Here is a 17,935-nt window from a genome sequence, read left to right as displayed (position 1 = left end):
AAGGTGCAAAATGACCGTGATTTTAGACAAGTTGCAAAATGCTAGCAAGATTGAGAAGTGATAACCAACTAATACGGACTGTTAGTTATTCGCATGCCTTTCGGGAACACTCCACATGAATTCACGGTTGTAGCTAGCAGTAGATACTCTGCTTTTCCACGATTTCCACCACTGATTCATAAACGTGCAATGTATCGTGGGATTCACCCGTTACCAACACTATGGGAATTTACCCTAAACTAATCAGGTTAACAACCTAATACGGACAGTAATTACCATATGTACTGATTATTAAACCAGGCGCACGCCCACAGCAGCCTTTGGCCGGCTATGGGCGTGCGCCAGGTTTACTGAAATTGTTTCCGTAAAAGTGTGTGTGTGTACCTATCTACATATCTACATATCTACCTATGTTTGTCCGTACGCACCCACGTGAGCAAAATCATTAAATAATGGTAAAAGCAGCTTTTATGTAAGAATTAAAAGCAAATTGAAATCTATATCAAACTTCTGCACAGGTAAACTTTGCTCTGAGGTGGTTTCTTTTCGAAAGTCTGAAATACGAGTGTGGCGACTTTCCTCTGACTTTATAAATAACCTTCCCCTTGAGGTTTTCAAGTGTTTAGCAACTGAAAAACAGCGGTGGAGGCCTCGTAATCTACCAGGAATAGCGTATCCCTTCAAGTTGAAAGGGGGCGTATCCCTTACATACGCGAACAAAAATGAAGAGCAGCTTTGAGGCTTTGTTGGGAGAATTTGTGGGGAAAAACACGTTAGTCACACTATAAAACAGTTTAGAAGATACTTAATCATCCTGAAAGCCATCATGTAAGTTGATAAATTTAGTAAGATGCTGTTATGCATTATTAAAGGCTCTATCAATATGATTTGTTTCCTAGGATTCATTTTAATGTGTTTTGAGCCTATCAATGTATGTAAAAATGCAGAATTCCGCTAACTTTAGTAAATTATATGAACGTTGTAATTCCAAGGATTACTTTTGATATGGGCTATTTTGATATGTAATTGTACTATTACATAAATCGTTGATTGGAGCCATCTAAAGTCACTAATGCACCTATCAATGTCAAGTCCCACCTACCCCAGGTCGGGCAGAGGTGGAAATTTGCAAATGCTAGATGACAAATTCCCCACCCCTGGGGACAACTTCGAGTTACAAATCCCCTACTAATTCGCATTATTTATCCCGGGAATCACTAACAATATGGCCAAGTATGACTATTCGTGTTGCAAATGCCCCTACCATGGTGACGAATCCCCTACAAATCCCCACCCGCTGCCTGACCTGGCGCCGGTGTGCATAAGGGGATCTGTACCCAGTCCTGTAATGTTAAGGTAAATGCGGGTATTTCCGGACAGCGCACAATTCCGGACACTTCGTGTATAGCACCCAAGAATGAATCAACTAGAACACACTTTTCGATTTTTATAATCCCTATAAGAATAGCTATTCACAGCAGAAATTGCAATCCGTTGTTTCGTTCCTCGGCTAGCTTGATAAAGGTACCAAAGTGTCCGGAATTGTACGCTGTCCGAAAACCCGCATTTACCTTACTTCATGCCGGAATATTTACGCTACATAAATATAATTTTGCTGCTAATCCATAACAGATTCTCCACCCACGGATATACAGTCAAACTAAACAAATAACTTAATACCTTTAATAGTGGAAGTGAAGACTACTATGTCGTCGGGCCGTTAGACGACCCAACCAACAGCTGGATCACCACCTTCTGTAGAGCCTGACTTTTCCTGACGTTGTGTAGTATATAGACGGAAAAAATGGTTTCTTCTTCGTGAACGCCCTTCAAGCCACTCACGCCCTTCAAGCCACTCACGCCCTTCAAGCCACTCACGTGCTTGCCTGCACGAATATTTAGAATACATGTACTAACTGCCGCGATATTTTGCGTATTAGCGCGAGCCCGTATGGGCACGAGACTAGCTAGTATCCAAGCTAAATCTACAGATGTATGCCAATGGCTGTTCCCTCATCGACGATGACTGATAAGCAAGACAAGCGGAATAAACCGCGAGATAACAGTGTGACTGCGACGGCTGTGAGCAAATACTGCAGTATGCCAGTCTCTGCCATTCCCATGCTCTTTGTTACAGTGGCTAGCGGCTACTTGTAAGAATCTATGGGCCTGACCAACTAACTTTTAAACAAGTACAAGGGAATGATTACTCCATCTTAACGGCTGCCAAGAAACAGCTTACAGATTTCCAATTTGCTCGATCACTCTACTTAACGGCCAAACGTCAACTGTCGGAGGAGACCAAATCTTGTTGTGAGAATCACCTCCAAACACTATCAGTTCAGTGTAAATTTAATGATTCAGCTAAGTTGGAAGCTACTTGTGGTTCCTGGAATCGTTTGTTGACAGGATTCCACCCGGGACAATTATCCTTTCTTTTAAGGGCATCGTCTGACACGTTACCAACTGAGGTTAATTTGCGTAGATGGAAAATTCAGTGTAATGCGCGATGTGTACATGTCTTATGTGACTCTGCACGTCCCACTACCGCCCATATTTTGAGTGGGTGCCCAGTGGCTTTGGACCAGAACAGATACACCTACTGGCATAACTTGGCATTGCAATGTTTGGCATACCAATGTATTTATTGATCTTTGTGAAAATTTACAATTTATCCAAGTTTTTGTTGACCTCCCAAACTTGGAAGCCAGTGTGTCACCTCCAGCCACAATTCTACCAGAGGTGATGGTGACTTCTTATCGTCCAGACCTTGTATTTTACAATACTGCCACCAACTCTATTGCCTTACTTGAGTTGACCTGTCCATTGGATTCAGAACACCATCCTCAGTCAGCCAGGTTACGTAAGCAGAACAAAGTAGAGTATCAGCAACTGTTAGCAGAATTAGATCGTTTGAATGTTTCTAACTATTATGAAACTCTTGAAATCAGCATTCTAGGCCACTACCATCCTTCTTGTATGAAGAACTTATGGAACCTGTTACATTTTGTTCACCAGGATATATTAGTGTCAAAAGCAGCTCTAAGGAAAGTTTTGGATTCTGCTTTGCAGAAGTATATTACAGCATCTCAAAGAATATTTATGGCTAGGGATTGTCGTGAGTGGTTTCTTGCCTCCCCAGACTGACTCTTTAGTTAGTTAAATGTACATGCATGTATACTTACTTTATATTTTGTACTCCTTGCCATACCCACCCAGGTGTTTGTAACCAACCCTGTCTGGTGGTCGCATGCGACCGAGGATTCCTCAATGTTAATGTAAATGTTTGTGTTTCATTATAATAATGATGGTTTTCTCTCTCTCAAGTACAAGTTGAAAAGTGGAAAATACAAAATGTGGTAGTTGTAATGGGTCTCCTGAGGTTGTAGCTAGCTGGCTACCCTCGGCTTCTGCTATAACAGCTTAGTCGGCAAGTCTCACAAGACTGGGAGGAATTGTACATTTCAAGTGTTGTTGTGCCAATACTGTGATCTCATACTAAACACCGGCAAAGCTAGAACTTTGAGTGAGCGTATTATTTTTTGACCAGGGAAGGCAAACAGAGTTACAATACCCCCTCCCGGGGATAGTTTACACAACAGAAGATACTTGTGGTTAATGGCTATCAAAATATTCAACATTGATACTTGACAACAAAGTTTAGGGGACCAAAGAACAGTGAAGATGGTCAAGCCAATAAACTGCTATTCACAAGGATGTACATGTATGTGTGTTGTAAATAAAACAGTATTTCATGGTTGAGTGTTTGTACTCAGGTTTGGTGAAAGGTCACCAGAAGAGGTTATTTTGAAGAGCTCTGAGTACTGTACTGATTGGTAAAGTTATTGAGTACCAAAAAATGCAGTTCAATAATATACTCATGCAGGAGGATTTCTATGGGTTCAGGAAACCCCTTTTAGTAGAGCGGCTAAGCAAAATAAAATCATTCACTTTTGGATAAAGGCATCAAACTTAGTACAATATTTACTTGATTCATACTATTTTATATTAGATACGGTGCCATTAAAATTACCAATCATATCACGCTTAAAGAATGTGACATGAAACCAATAGATAATATATTAGGAAAACCATAGAACTTCTCAATAACAAATATACTGATACTTTGAATCTGCATAGACAAGCAAGGGAAAATCATATCTAAAAAAAACTGATCAAGGTGTCCATCATCCAGGTCATTAGCACCACTTACAGTTTTAAGCTGAAAAGATTGAGAATGTAACAGTCACTTAACTGTAGTAGAAACTCTTTTCAAAATTTCTGTGTATGATTCTGATGTAGTGTATGTATGAAGGAATTCCTTGGAAACCATGCAACTACTATCAGTACATACCTTAAACCACAGCTAGGTAGTCATTAACATGCTCCTAAACTACTAATGAAATACGTAGTTCTATCGTGTGTACGGTATAATACACACAATTCACATGTTATGTGTGGGTAGCACAACAGTGTATGTGTAGGTGTTGTAAATTTTGTGGATTTATTGGGTACTTGACAGTCTGTGAAATTTTATTTTAAATTTTTCATGACTTCCTCTGTCAAAGTACAATACCCCTTAACTTGGGGTAGTTGGTAGGGGAAGTAGTTTATTGGTTGATAGAGACCCCAGTAGAGGCTCCATACATGATCTTCTGTCCAAGTCAAAGTCCCAAGGACTCAATGTGGCAGGACCACACACTCCTGAAACCGGCCTGATGCTACAGTCAGTGAGCTTATCATGGTATGGCTGTGGATCCTGTGTATATCTGCAGACCAGATGAATGGGACGATAAGGTAATTTCACTTAGTCGTCACCTCCTTATAAAGACCACCTTCTAACAAAGACCACCTCTTTATAAAGACCATTTAATTTTAGAGTGTATCCAAATAGGACAGCCTTATCAATCCACATGTTATACCTAGAAAAGCCAGAGTGATGGGTTTATGTATGATACAATTCCTCCATACAACAGTTAACTGTACAATGTGTCCACAAAACTAAGCAATAATATCTGGTGAGACCAAGAAATGAATGATAAAAAAAATTTCAAAACTAAGTTGCCTGGATAGAGAGAGAGATATTAATCACTGGGAGAGAAATCCATAATCTGTGAAAGTAGTAGTTATTGATTAAGTTGGTATGTACAGTAAAGTTTACTTACACAGTAAGGCTGAGCAATACCACCATTGTAACAATATCTAACATTTAGGTGATGTGTGCATCACAATTCTGTACCTGTACATTAGTGCCATTAAGTTATACAGGTTAGAGTTAGCTAAGAATTCAATTAAACCAATCTACTGAGCTAAACCATAAGTCATACATCATAATGTGTAACAATATCTGATACTGCAAACAACACAGTAATGAAGGACAATACAGTCAGACCATAATGATAGTTAAGTATCACCTATAAGGGCTTCTATACCTTGATGCTGATCCGATGCAGTATGTGGGACCAGCAATGATTAAAATATTTTTAGTATGGTGAAGTGTGTATTCGGTATCACAAATATAGTGGGTTTGGTATTGATAATGATAGTGAAATGACAATATCACTCAGGGCTATATATTACACAGACATTTATTCTGTATATGCATACATCTAATTACCACAAAATTACTAGGTACTACACTTGTGCATAATATAAGCCTCACACAAACCTGGTGGGTTCTAACAAATGTATGATCAATTAATAGTACGTACATAATAATAGAGCCTCCCTCCTCCTCCTCTTCTGTCATTTTGTACAAATTTAGTAATTCTACAACAGTACATTAGCCTTATAGCTACCATATAACAATTTATTTTATTTATTTATTTAATACACAAAGAGCTCAATCACAAGTGTGTAAATGTGCACGCGTGTAATTTAGTCTGAAAGTCATCATTTAGTAATTGATTAAGTCAGTTTACATCTGCTAGCTGATTTCTTATCGACTACATAATAATAGGTGTCATGTCATTGAGTATGTACTGTACTCATCAAAGTATATTTGCCACATACCAAGTTCAAAATCATATTCTTGAACTTTCTGGTGGATTTTATCTTTTGTTATCTAAAGTGTTATAAATTAGTACATACTGTATCATACAAAAGAATTACATGTACACAAAACCTTTATTGTGATATTTTGCATTAAAAACAAAGTGAATTATATGGTAGAAATAATAAATTATAGGCACTGAATAACATGGCCACAACTCATACAACTGTAATGTTACATATGAGGAGTTAAACCATCCATGAATGATATTGAGATGAATCCATTTCTGTGTAGGGTATTCTTGTATCTAACGTAGGTTGCATGGATTTCACAGGTCTGGTCATGTCAGTATAAGTACACACAATTAATATACCAAACAGCAACAGTTCTAAATAGGAACATGCATACACATTTATTAGGGGAGTAAGAATCACAGGTGCAAGGTTGCTGAGATTCTCTATTAGCACTGTCACATGATCCTTTTAAATAATAACCGATGAGCTATGCTAATTGGCATAGTATACAGTATTCATAAGTTGAAGCTGAAATACTGTAATAGAGTGGTCACCTACTCTAGTAGAAGTTAGTGGAATAATTCTACAACAGCCACTAAGTATCTTGCCAACTAAAAACTATGTTTTTTCTCTCATATAACGGCATATGTACTGCTTAAAAATCTTGCCGTAATAGTCAAGAACAAGTTATAAATAATTTGAGAAAATGAGTACATTTTGAGAAATATAATTTTTTTGGAATAGAACAATGAGGAAAATCTTGAGCATAATTAGCTGTGGCCTAGTACCAAGACGAACAGCACAATAACTGCAATAATGGACACAATGGAAGAAAGAACATCAGGATTTCCAACGGTGCTCCAATTCAATGACTAGATGAAGGGAAAATGTTGAAGAGGACATATAACTATTATAGTGGAACCTCAATTATTTGAACACCGATTAACTGAATACTCAATTATCTGAACACCAAATCGACTGCTCAATTAGAGTATTTTGTCAATAAGTGTATGCTTTATTAGAGTAGTTGAGCAATATAATGTATGTATTTCAATTTTACGTACTATTTGATTATATGAACACCCCTTCCCCTCAATTTTAGTTCGGATACTCGAGGTTCCACTGTAGTTGGTTTGCATTCACCTGAGACCCCACCAAAAATAGTAATATCAAAGAGATGAATATTTTTGATCACAGTATTTGTTTCTACATAGGACATAGAACTTTGAAGTTTCACCTCCAGCTAACTCAGGAGTAGTGGCAGATAGTATTCTTGTACAAGAAGTCTCCCCCTGATGACTAAGTTTTATAATTGTTGATTGAAAATGAATATTTGTCAACAATTACTCTGTGTGTGAACAGCAACCAAAGTGCACAACCTTATAACTAGGACTTTGTGTAACTAAGTAAATTAATTAGCAAAAATACTATGGCTTGAAATTATTAAAAACCATAGTGCTTTGTAACTCTTTGCTACTACACGCAGGATTAGGTAACTGTGTGAAAGACAAGTGAAGTGTTATTGCTTGACGTATAGTGCAACTACAAAAGTGTTACATTTGAAATGACATTTTACTGGAAGAAGTGTTGGTATCTTAAGGGGAAAATAGCCATACAGCTAAATATGTGCAATAAGACATTATCGTGTTTTGACTGAAGCATAGAATAAAGGAGTCTATGAGTGCAATTTCTCAGACTTTGTTGTTTTGTATTTACAAAAGATGCTTAAATTTCGCCACGCTGTTAAAAATCAAACTCTTAAACTCTTTCATATTGACTTCAGACACAGCAGCTATTAAAATGTGCCACAGAGTCATCAATACAACATACTCAAATACCGTGTATATGAATACAACGATGGTGTGTGTATGACACAGAGCTGTGTAAGTGTGAATGAGATTCACCTGATCAAGTAATGATGTATCTTGAATCATTGTCACGAAAATGGTACTAATTGACAACCTCTCAAAGAAATGAACTGGAACAAGCCAACGATATTCACGCCACTTAGCACTTCAAACCACTCGAACGTGTTAATCGCTTCAACTGATAACTTAAACACACACATGACAGCATTACACAATTCATTACATCATTGAATAAACCTAGCCTAACCTAATTACAAAACCAAAGATAAAATAAATATTACACTCCCCATGTTTGAGGCAACACAGTTGATCAAACATCTAACTACATAATTATAATTACAAAACTTAAAAGTTCATTCACAAGACACTGTTGGGTTCTTGACTTCAACTGGGTACAGGTGTAAAATACTTCGCTTCAACAAACGTGTTGGAGTATCACCACTCCCTACTCGTACCAATGCTGCTCTAATCTTGCCATCTCTTCCAGCAATCAGCTCTTCCACAAGTCCCAGTTTCCAAAAGGCTCTCTTCGTGCTATCGTCCTTCAAAACAACAACATCTCCAACAGTGACATCTATAGAAGTTCCTGTTCGTCTTGAATTTACTCGATGTGATTCCCTCAGTCCTGTCAAATATTCCTTCCTCCATTGCTTGGTAAACTGATTCAACAAGTGTCTCTGTGTCTTGTACCTCTTGGTGAGTGTTTCATGCGTACTGGATATATCAAAATGACTGTCATTCGGTTTTTCAGCAATCCGTCGTCCATAAATCAGGTGGGATGGAGAAAGAGTATAGCTGATTCCATCAACATCATCCTGTACATAAGTGAGGGGGCGAGCATTGATGACTGCCTCAACTTCAATAAGGAGGGTTGTAACTGATCATAAGTTAAACTGGTACGACCCACAGTCTTTCTAAGACATCTCTTCACTCCTTGTACCATCCTCTCCCAAAATCCTCCCCACCATGGTGCCTTCTCAACAATAAACCTCCATGTAATTCGATTATTGGTCAAGTATTGACTTATCTCCTTTGACCTAGAAATCTTAATCAATTCTTTAGCTGATGACTGAAAGGTTTTAGCATTATCAGACATCAACGTTGCTGGCAGCCCTCGTCGACTGGCAAATCTTCTTATAGCCAATAAAAAAGAATCTACTCCCATATTTGGGGTGAGCTCAAGATGAATAGCCCTCGTCGACGCACAAGTAAACAGACATATGTATACTTTCTCACTGACATTCTTCTCTGAAATATACAGGGGTCCAGCAAAGTCAACACCTGTGTGAGTAAATGGTGGCTGGTCTGAAACTCGTTCATTTGGTAAGTCTGGTGCTGTAACTGAAGAGTATGATGGGCCTTCAAGCATACGGCAAACAGTGCAAGACTTTACAACTCTTCTGACGACTTGGCGTCCCTTCAGGATCCAAAAACGTTCTCGTAAATAAGTTAGCGTGTCTGCAACACCACTATGCTTTACATTCTGATGAGCCCACAAGACCAACAGTTTTACAAAATAATCATCATGTGGTAATATGGCTGGGTTCTTGCTCAGTAGACACAGAGACGAATTGTTGAGTCGGCCTTTACAACGTAAAACTTCCTGGTTATCTAAAAACAGCCCAAATTGCTTGACTAGTAGAGGACACGGACCTGAGCAAGAACGGAAATATTGGATTTCACGAGCAAAAAAACTACGTTGTATAGACTTAATCCATAATAGCTCTGATTGATTCATTTCACTACGAGATATGAAAGGTTCAAATGAGTCGGTTTGTTTCCTGCACTTCTTAATGAACCGAATCACATAAGAGGTTACACGCAATAATCGATTTAAGCCTCCATATTTCTTGCAATCAATCAACTCCTTAATAGACTGACACACAAAGGTTGAACTTGTGGAGACCAAGGAAAGAGTAATTGGGGTTATGTTCTTTACCATCTCCATCTGTGCTTCATGATTGAGGTCATACACTTCAATGGTTGGCCAGTTTGCAATTGATTCCCTCAGGAAGTTCGGTCCTTGCCACCACAACACTTGGTCAATCAACTCTGAAGCCATGGTGCCCCTTGAAGGCAAGTCAGCCGGATTTAATCTTCCAGGACAATGTCTCCACAACTCTCGATCACTAAGCTGACGGATCTCATCAACTCTGTGTTGCACGTACTGTTTCCATACCTTGTCATTACGGATCCAACAAAGTGCAGTCATGGAATCCACCCAAAAAAATTGACCATTGAGATTGGAAATCAAGCCTTGGACAACCTTAGTAAGCCTCGCAAGAATCAATGCTCCCAATAGCTCAAGTCGTGGAATTGTTTGTTTCTTAAGGGGAGCAACCTTGGTCTTGGATGCTACTAATCTCACTGATACACTTCCATCAGAGTAGCGAGTTCTTAAGTACAATACAGCCGCATAGGCATGTTCTGAAGCGTCACTGAACCCATGGAGCTCAACTCTTTCTGGGCGCTTCCCTAATACAAAATAACATCTGGGTACCACAACCATATTCAAGGTATTCAAGCTCTCTAATAATTGATTCCACCTATGAGCCAGGTCTGGCGGGAGAGGATCATCCCAGTGGGACTTGTTAACACAAAGTGTTTGAAACATTACCTTCAGAAGAATAACAAACGGACTAAGAAAACCCATTGGATCAAAAATGGCAGCAGTCACACGCAGTACCGTTCGTTTGTTGGATGGCAAGCCTCTTGCATGAGCCTGTAACTCCCCAAAGCAGAATCTAAATTCATCAGGCTCATGAAACCATTGAATTCCAAGTAGCTTGTCTGAATCAGGTTCTAATTCCTTCACCCTATCAAACTCCAATTTGGGTTTCTGATTATTCTGCTCTGATTTAATCATCGTTAACAAAGAAGGAGAATTGGAATTCCATTTGCGCAAGTTAAAGCCACCCTCTGACATCACTGATTTAGCTGTCTTGTATAACTTAAAGGCATTACCAATAGTATCAGCCCCAGCAATGAGATCATCAACATACAAGGACCGCTCTATACACTGGCACAGTTCAGGCTGACTGTCATGGTACTTATGAGCGTGGTGAGCAATTACAGCTCCTAGAATGGCTGGTGATGGTCGCAGCCCAAAAACTAAACGGGTAAATCTAAATTGAACAACTTCACTATCTTCACGGTGAGGGTCCTTGAACCAAAGAAAACGCAACATGTCTCTGTCAGACTCACTAATGCCAATCATGAGAAAGGCCTTCTCTATATCTGCAGTTAATGCTATCAAATGACTACGAAATCGTACCATAACGTCAAATAATCTGGGAATAAGGTTAGGCCCTGTTTGTAAGCAATCATTCAAAGATAATCCAGACTCCTTTGATTTGGCAGACCCATCATATACTATTCTGACCTTAGTAGTGCTCCGCCCCTTCCGTATAACAGGATGGTGGGGCATGTAATGAATAGAACCCTTCTCCTTGTTAGTTTGTTGCATGGGAATACTCTCAATTATACCCCTTTCTAACTGATCTTGTATAACGCAATCATATTCATGAAGAATGTCAGGATTCTTAAGCAATCTTTTATGAAGTAATTTCAAACGACTAAAACAAGGATCACGATTATCAGAAAGCTTAACATGGTCCCCTATCCAAGGTAAGCCTACCTCATAGTGATTGCCCTTAAATTTCAACCCTTGTAGAAAAATGTCATCTGAAGGGGCATTCTCAATACATTCAATACCAAGAGTCTCAACTTCCCAAAATTTCTTAAGAGCAGTAACAAGTTGGTCATCCTGGGATTCAGAAGAACTAGATTCATTAAAATAACTAATAGCAAGATTGGAATGAGTATGGGCCAATTCCTCAGTAACAGCAGTCTCAGCAGGTCCTGATATAAGCCAGCCCAATGTACTACAAACAGCTATAAGTCCTCTTTCAGTACGAATAATCTCCCCGGTCACAAGGGACCAATAGAAGTCTGAGCCTACGAGAATGTCAATGTGGTTCTGACCTGGTGAGACCTGGCAATCAGCCAATTCGAGCTCATTCAACACGGGGTAAGCACTAAGGTCAACAGGACTGGGTATTGCAGAGCATATAGTTGGAAAGCTTAATGCATTAATACAATACAAGTTCTCACTCAAAGGTTTCCGCAAATACACTCTAACAACATCACAATTCTGTGTTTTAAACTTACTATCACCGAAGGTGTTGAGGTTGAGCTTCTCCTTTCTGATGGGTGACAGTCCAAGTCTTGTCTTCAATGAGTCTGTGATGTAGGAGCGTTGGCTACCATTATCAAAGAGTATCCTCACATTCTCAATGCTGGTTTCACTTCCATTGGTAGCTTCAGCCTGTTCCACATTATGGTCACGTTGGTTTGTTGTTTGTGGTTCACACAAGGACTGGTGGTGTCTACGATGACAATAACGACAGTTTCTGTGAGATTCACAGTCCCGAGCCCTATGATTAGACTTCAAACAAACAAAGCATCTCCCCATTCTTATTAAGACTTCCTTACGATCTTTCACACTGACTACCTTCTTACATGAAGCTGAGTAATGTGCCTCACCACAATACACACATTTGACAGTGTAGTTATTAGTTACTAAAGAGTTAGCAGTAGGATTAAAGCCACCAACATGTGTCTTAGGGTGAACAACACTCTTCTGTGATAAGATTCTGGCCCCTTCACTAGTTTCCCTGGCTTCAACTTCTATAAGAATAGTGCTCATCAGGTGATTAATCTCCCAGGTTTCCTCTCGATTCTCTCTAGCCACTCTTAGACGTACTCCATCTGGTAGTTTGGACATGAGGACAGGAATGAGCACACTGCCATACTGGGTAGTCTCAATGCCCAGGGATTTCAACCCACGTATGTGAACCATCATCTTGTCATATAACCGTCTCAAAGGCTGGGCACGATCTCCAATACAAGCAGGAAGTCTGAAGATTTCTTCCATGTGGGTAGCAATAATCTGTTTAGTGTTGCCAAATCTCTTCTTCAACAATTCTATAGCTGAATCATAGTTGGCTTCTGTTAGACTGAGCCCTTGAATGGTTAAGGCAGCAGCACCCTCAAGCAAAGAATGCAGGTAATTGAACTTGTCAATTTTTGATATTTCGTTTTTTGTGAACTACAGACTTAAATGAATCCCAAAAGGATACCCACACAGTGACATCACCTTTGAACTTAGCCAAACTCAATTTGGGTAGACGCGTTTTTGCAACAGCTCCAGGTGGTGATACAACAACAACAGCTGGGGTGGTACTAACTGTGTGGGGTGCGGCAGACGGCGGTTGTAAGGCTACGTCAATTCGACGCTTATAGTCCATTATCTTGGCTACCACAGTTTCAGCGTCATTTACCTCTGTTTCAATTTCTTCCAATGAACACAAGTTCAAGATATCACGATTAAGGGTCTGTAATGTCTGTTCCTTAGCATTTAACTGTTGTCGTATCACGGTTAAACGGTCGATCTGTTCAGTGGTTAGTGGTTCTGTGGCCGCTAGAGTGTCGGTTTCTTTAGTTAGCTTCGTTACGACTCCACGGTGTGATCCTCTAACGGTCTTCAATCGATCCAAGTTTTCACTCAAGTTTCTACTTCACCTCTACTGGTGCCGTTTAAATGCCCCGGCACAAAGGATTCTGCGTGTAGGGGGCTTCAGTGAGTTTCTTGCCCCACGTTGGGCGCCACTTGTCACGAAAATGGTACTAATTGACAACCTCTCAAAGAAATGAACTGGAACAAGCCAACGATATTCACGCCACTTAGCACTTCAAACCACTCGAACGTGTTAATCGCTTCAACTGATAACTTAAACACACACGTGACAGCATTACACAATTCATTACATCATTGAATAAACCTAGCCTAACCTAATTACAAAACCAAAGATAAAATAAATATTACAATCATATGATAAAGGTAGTTCACCATGTTAGAGATCCTTTTGCGTATTGCTATATCCAGTGGTATTTCACCACCCTAGGAAACACAATTACAATGTAGTACAATAACATTGACCAAATTTCATGCTGTACACATTTATAATCATAACATAAATGCACAATTATGTGCACACAAGGTAACACTGAGCCCTAAGCATAAATCCCAAGCACTCTGTGTGGCAACTGTTTTGTAACATACATAGCTAGCTATCATTGCATATGGATTGCAATTACCATTTAATATTACACGGCAGATTTTTGTATTGTATGTGAACTGTAAAACTGGTATGGTTTTGTATAAGACCACAAGTGACTATTAATGGATCATATTGTATTTGCCTAAGAGTGTCTCTTGCAATAGTGTGTGGCACAGACAGCTATACAGGTTATGTTTTTATTGTAGAGAAAATAAACAAGGCTAACCATTGAATAGCAATGAAGGACCTTAACTTTCACACATGGCACACAGCTGGAAACCACTGAGAGGGTTTGATAATTTTCATCCTAGCTGAATATAACAACAACAACAGCAACAAAGAAGTGCGTGAGTTACAGTCCCAGTAGAGTCAGGATGATAAGTGCATGTGTTGGAATTTTTGTAGAAAACTTCTGTAAAATTAAACTATGTTAAGCACATGAGAGTAGTTCGTAGTCACTACACCAGTGTAAAAGGATATTTAACTCCATTTTTAGGTAAAATCTTTTGTGATGAACAAGAATATCACAATCCCCAGAAGGTTGAATTGCTGTATACACATCAGGGGCGGATCTAGGAGCTGGCAAGGGGAGGGGCACAAACAGGCTAAGTTGGTAGGTGGTTGGGGAGAGCAGATGCTCTTGTTAGTTGCTGCATTTTTGAAGCAGCAAATAATCACCTCTTAGTAGTGTCTCACTGTTGATTTTTGCTATTTTGGCCTTTGCAGATGGTTAAAATCTGTTTAAAAGGCTCTGAATGTCTCAATAACAGCAACACGATAATTATTTTTAGAGGCGCTTAGTATGCACGAAGGTGCTGGTTCACTATTTCGCAGCTAGTTTGACTTTGGTTCGCTTTGGTTTAGATGAATTTGTAATAGACCTAAATACTATTAAATATGCATATTTTCATGAGTTTCATTAACTGATCTTGGCCTTAGTACTTACGAGAAGTATGGCTGGCTCCTCCACAAGGTCAGTGGAGGGAAGGGGGGGGGGGCATTTGCCCCAAATGCCCCATCCTGGATCCGCCATTGCACGTAGTGAAGGGAGGCCTCAAAGGAAACGTAAGCGCTCAAGGTGACATTAATTTTCCAGTTTCATTTCCCGTGTGTAGCTTTGTCTTGTGTTGAGCCTCGCATTGGGCCATGTGCACTTATCAGCCATAGTTAATCACAAGAAATTTGTATATGTTTAACAAATAATATGTGCTTTATATTTATAGACACATGAGCTTAATAACCCAAGCCTACAGTAGCCATGTTTATGTCAAATCTATATTTGGCTTGTACATACAGTAGATGAAGTACAATTACCGAAGTGTTAGTTGTTATTGATGTTAAGTCCATTTAAACATGTACAGTGAATTGTGCACCTGTATAATCTTTATTGTACGCAAGAATCCTGGCCTGTAGATCACTGGACTAGTTAATGATAATTAAGATCTTATGGAAATCTTGAAATCTTAAAGATTTTGAAATCTTGTCCCTGCTTTTGTTGAGTTTGTCAATCCCTTGTCTGAATCAGTGCAGTATCGCTAGATGTACATATAATACACTACCATGGTTGAAAGGAATTTATTGCTATTACTTTTGCACATCGCGAGTTCATCAAGAAGCAAGACAAACAGCAAATATTGCCATAACTTTGGAATAAAGCGCTTGCGGAATGGAACAATCCACACATTTCATTTGTTAACCCATTAAGAGAAGCCTAATGGCACCTTGTTTTAACTTATGCATGAACAAAGTTGGGGTAGTTACTTCACAAAAGTAACTAGTTACTAGTTACACGTTACTTTTATCCCATGTAACTTAGTTACAGTTACTTTTCAAAAGGTAACTAAGTACTCTAGTTACTAGTTACTTTCGCACTATAAATTATGCCTTGCTTTTAACCTTTATTGTGGTGAAAAAAGTAGTGCTTGGTTGTTAGATTATTAATACAAAATGCTAACCATTATAAGCAAGGTATAAACAAAAGCATGTAGCTGTGTTATGTATTGTACATGTGTTATGATTATATTTCAATAGGTAGACTTCCTTTGACATTAGAGATGGTAATCCTGTTAGCAACCTGTGACACCTATCCCAATACCCTCCCTTCAAAGGGTCAGACTTTTTAGTATTCAGTGTTATTTAACACTGAATATAGCAGGTTTTGCTCATTTATACATCAGTAAGGGATGCAATACATATGTTCACTTGAAATAACAATTCTGTGGCTATATATTTCAGGTCAGTTCTAATTATTGCTACGTCTTTTACTCAAGCTGAATCATAGAGAACAGTATACAGAATATGTCTACTTAATGTAGCTGTAGCATATATGACACAAAAATTGAAGTGCTTTTGCTTTTAAAGCATAATTAGTTATAGTTACAATGTAACTATTGTAATTAGTTACTATTGTAACTTAGTTACTTTTCAGACAATTACTCCTAGTTACAAGTTACTAGTTACAATATTACTAGTTACTTCAAAAGTAATCAGTTATGTAACTTAGTTACAAAAGTAACTAGTTACCCCCAACTCTGTGCATGAAGTACACAGCAGTTAAAGTGGTAATAACAAATTCACACAGCTGCACAAGACAACTTGATGCACCGAAAGTTAACAACATTACAAAACTACACAATGATACAAAAACATCAATTACCAAGCCTATATAGTGATGCAAGGCACAAAGAAGTGTCCAATTAGTGAAGACCCTGTTGTGGGATTGCTATGGTCAACACCGCCTAATTGTGTAATTTGTATAACATGTTTCTTGAATAGTGTGTTATGGCTTCTTGTTAAAGTTGCAATCCAGTGTGGTAGTATTCACAAAGATTGAACATGAACTGTGAAAGTAAATCTTCTTGCAATCCAGTTGTGGATACCGTGAAGGATGCTGGATCTTGTACTCTGAAGTCAATACGGAGGTTTGCTAATAAATGATGCAAATCCACTAGCTAAGTGTTGAAGGAGTAATAAACTGCCAGCCTGCTTATCTGCCTGGCTGCCTGACCACAGTCGCAAGGCTGAAGGCCAAACAAAGCATGCAGTGCACAGCCACCATTTTAAATCACAATAGCAAACTCATCAGTGGCATGTACCTTTTGGGTGTCTGACCTGTAAATATGGTACAGTATGTTTGGAAAGCAAATAAAATCAATTTGAGTAATTATATTGCATAAGCGAGAGTTCCTGACCTCTTGTACACGGTAATGTGTTGTGTGGCAAAAATATCTGGCTCACCACACCAGTATGATATTAACAGGAAGAAGGAAAACTTTGATAATAACACATGTTTAACTCTGTGGTTCCTCCTTCAAATTGGAAAACTAATGCAGTGGAGCTGTTCTCCATGTGGGACAGACCACACATCAACACATTGCCCCATTCATTGTGAAACAGGTTTTATTTTCATCAGGCTTGTTATAATTGCTTGAGAGTTACATACGTAACAGAGATATTAACTTACACTATTTTCATTGCATAGATCAGCCTTGTATTTATTAGTCAGAGATGTTGCACACTTTTCACTACTATGATACACTGCAACATGTAGTGGTCTATTTCCCTGGATAATACATACAACATCAACACAATGATAACATTACTATAGCTACATACATGTCAAGGGCATATATGTACACAATATCAATACTAAATCAGTCCATACAACCACAGTACTGCTTCCATTCAGAGAGTAGTTATGTATATATACAACTTACATACTGTTCATCCAAAATGTCATGATTACATATTCAGGCAGGAACAACATAAAGAAAAGGAAACAATCATTCAGTACATAGCATACATACATATTGTATGCCATGTGTGTTAATATCAAAGCCTGAAAAGTTGCCGGTATTAACATTCATTACTTAGCCGCAACAGATATTAGCCCCCATAGTTTAGTTGTCAGCCACTTTTAGTTTAATGGACATGTCGTTT

General features: G+C 38.8%; 2 protein-coding genes across 9 annotated transcripts in view; both read right to left on the bottom strand.

The window, feature by feature from the left end:
* LOC136254412 (N-alpha-acetyltransferase 50-like) overlaps window positions 1-17,935 on the bottom strand; it is an 854,489-nt gene that overhangs the window by 375,739 nt on the left and 460,815 nt on the right. The window lies entirely within an intron of this gene.
* LOC136236977 (uncharacterized) lies at window positions 8,228-13,183 on the bottom strand. The gene is made up of 3 exons (XM_066027583.1): window positions 13,033-13,183; window positions 8,775-12,899; window positions 8,228-8,730 (listed from the first exon to the last, which is right to left on the bottom strand). Exons 1-3 carry the CDS (start codon window positions 13,181-13,183, stop codon window positions 8,228-8,230), a joined length of 4,779 nt encoding a protein of 1,592 aa, XP_065883655.1.

Source organism: Dysidea avara, chromosome 1, assembly GCF_963678975.1.
Source record: "Dysidea avara chromosome 1, odDysAvar1.4, whole genome shotgun sequence".
NCBI classification, from domain to species: Eukaryota; Metazoa; Porifera; class Demospongiae; order Dictyoceratida; family Dysideidae; genus Dysidea; species Dysidea avara.
The sequence above is the reverse complement of the archived record's forward strand: the minus strand, read 5'-3'. Positions and strand labels throughout refer to the sequence as shown.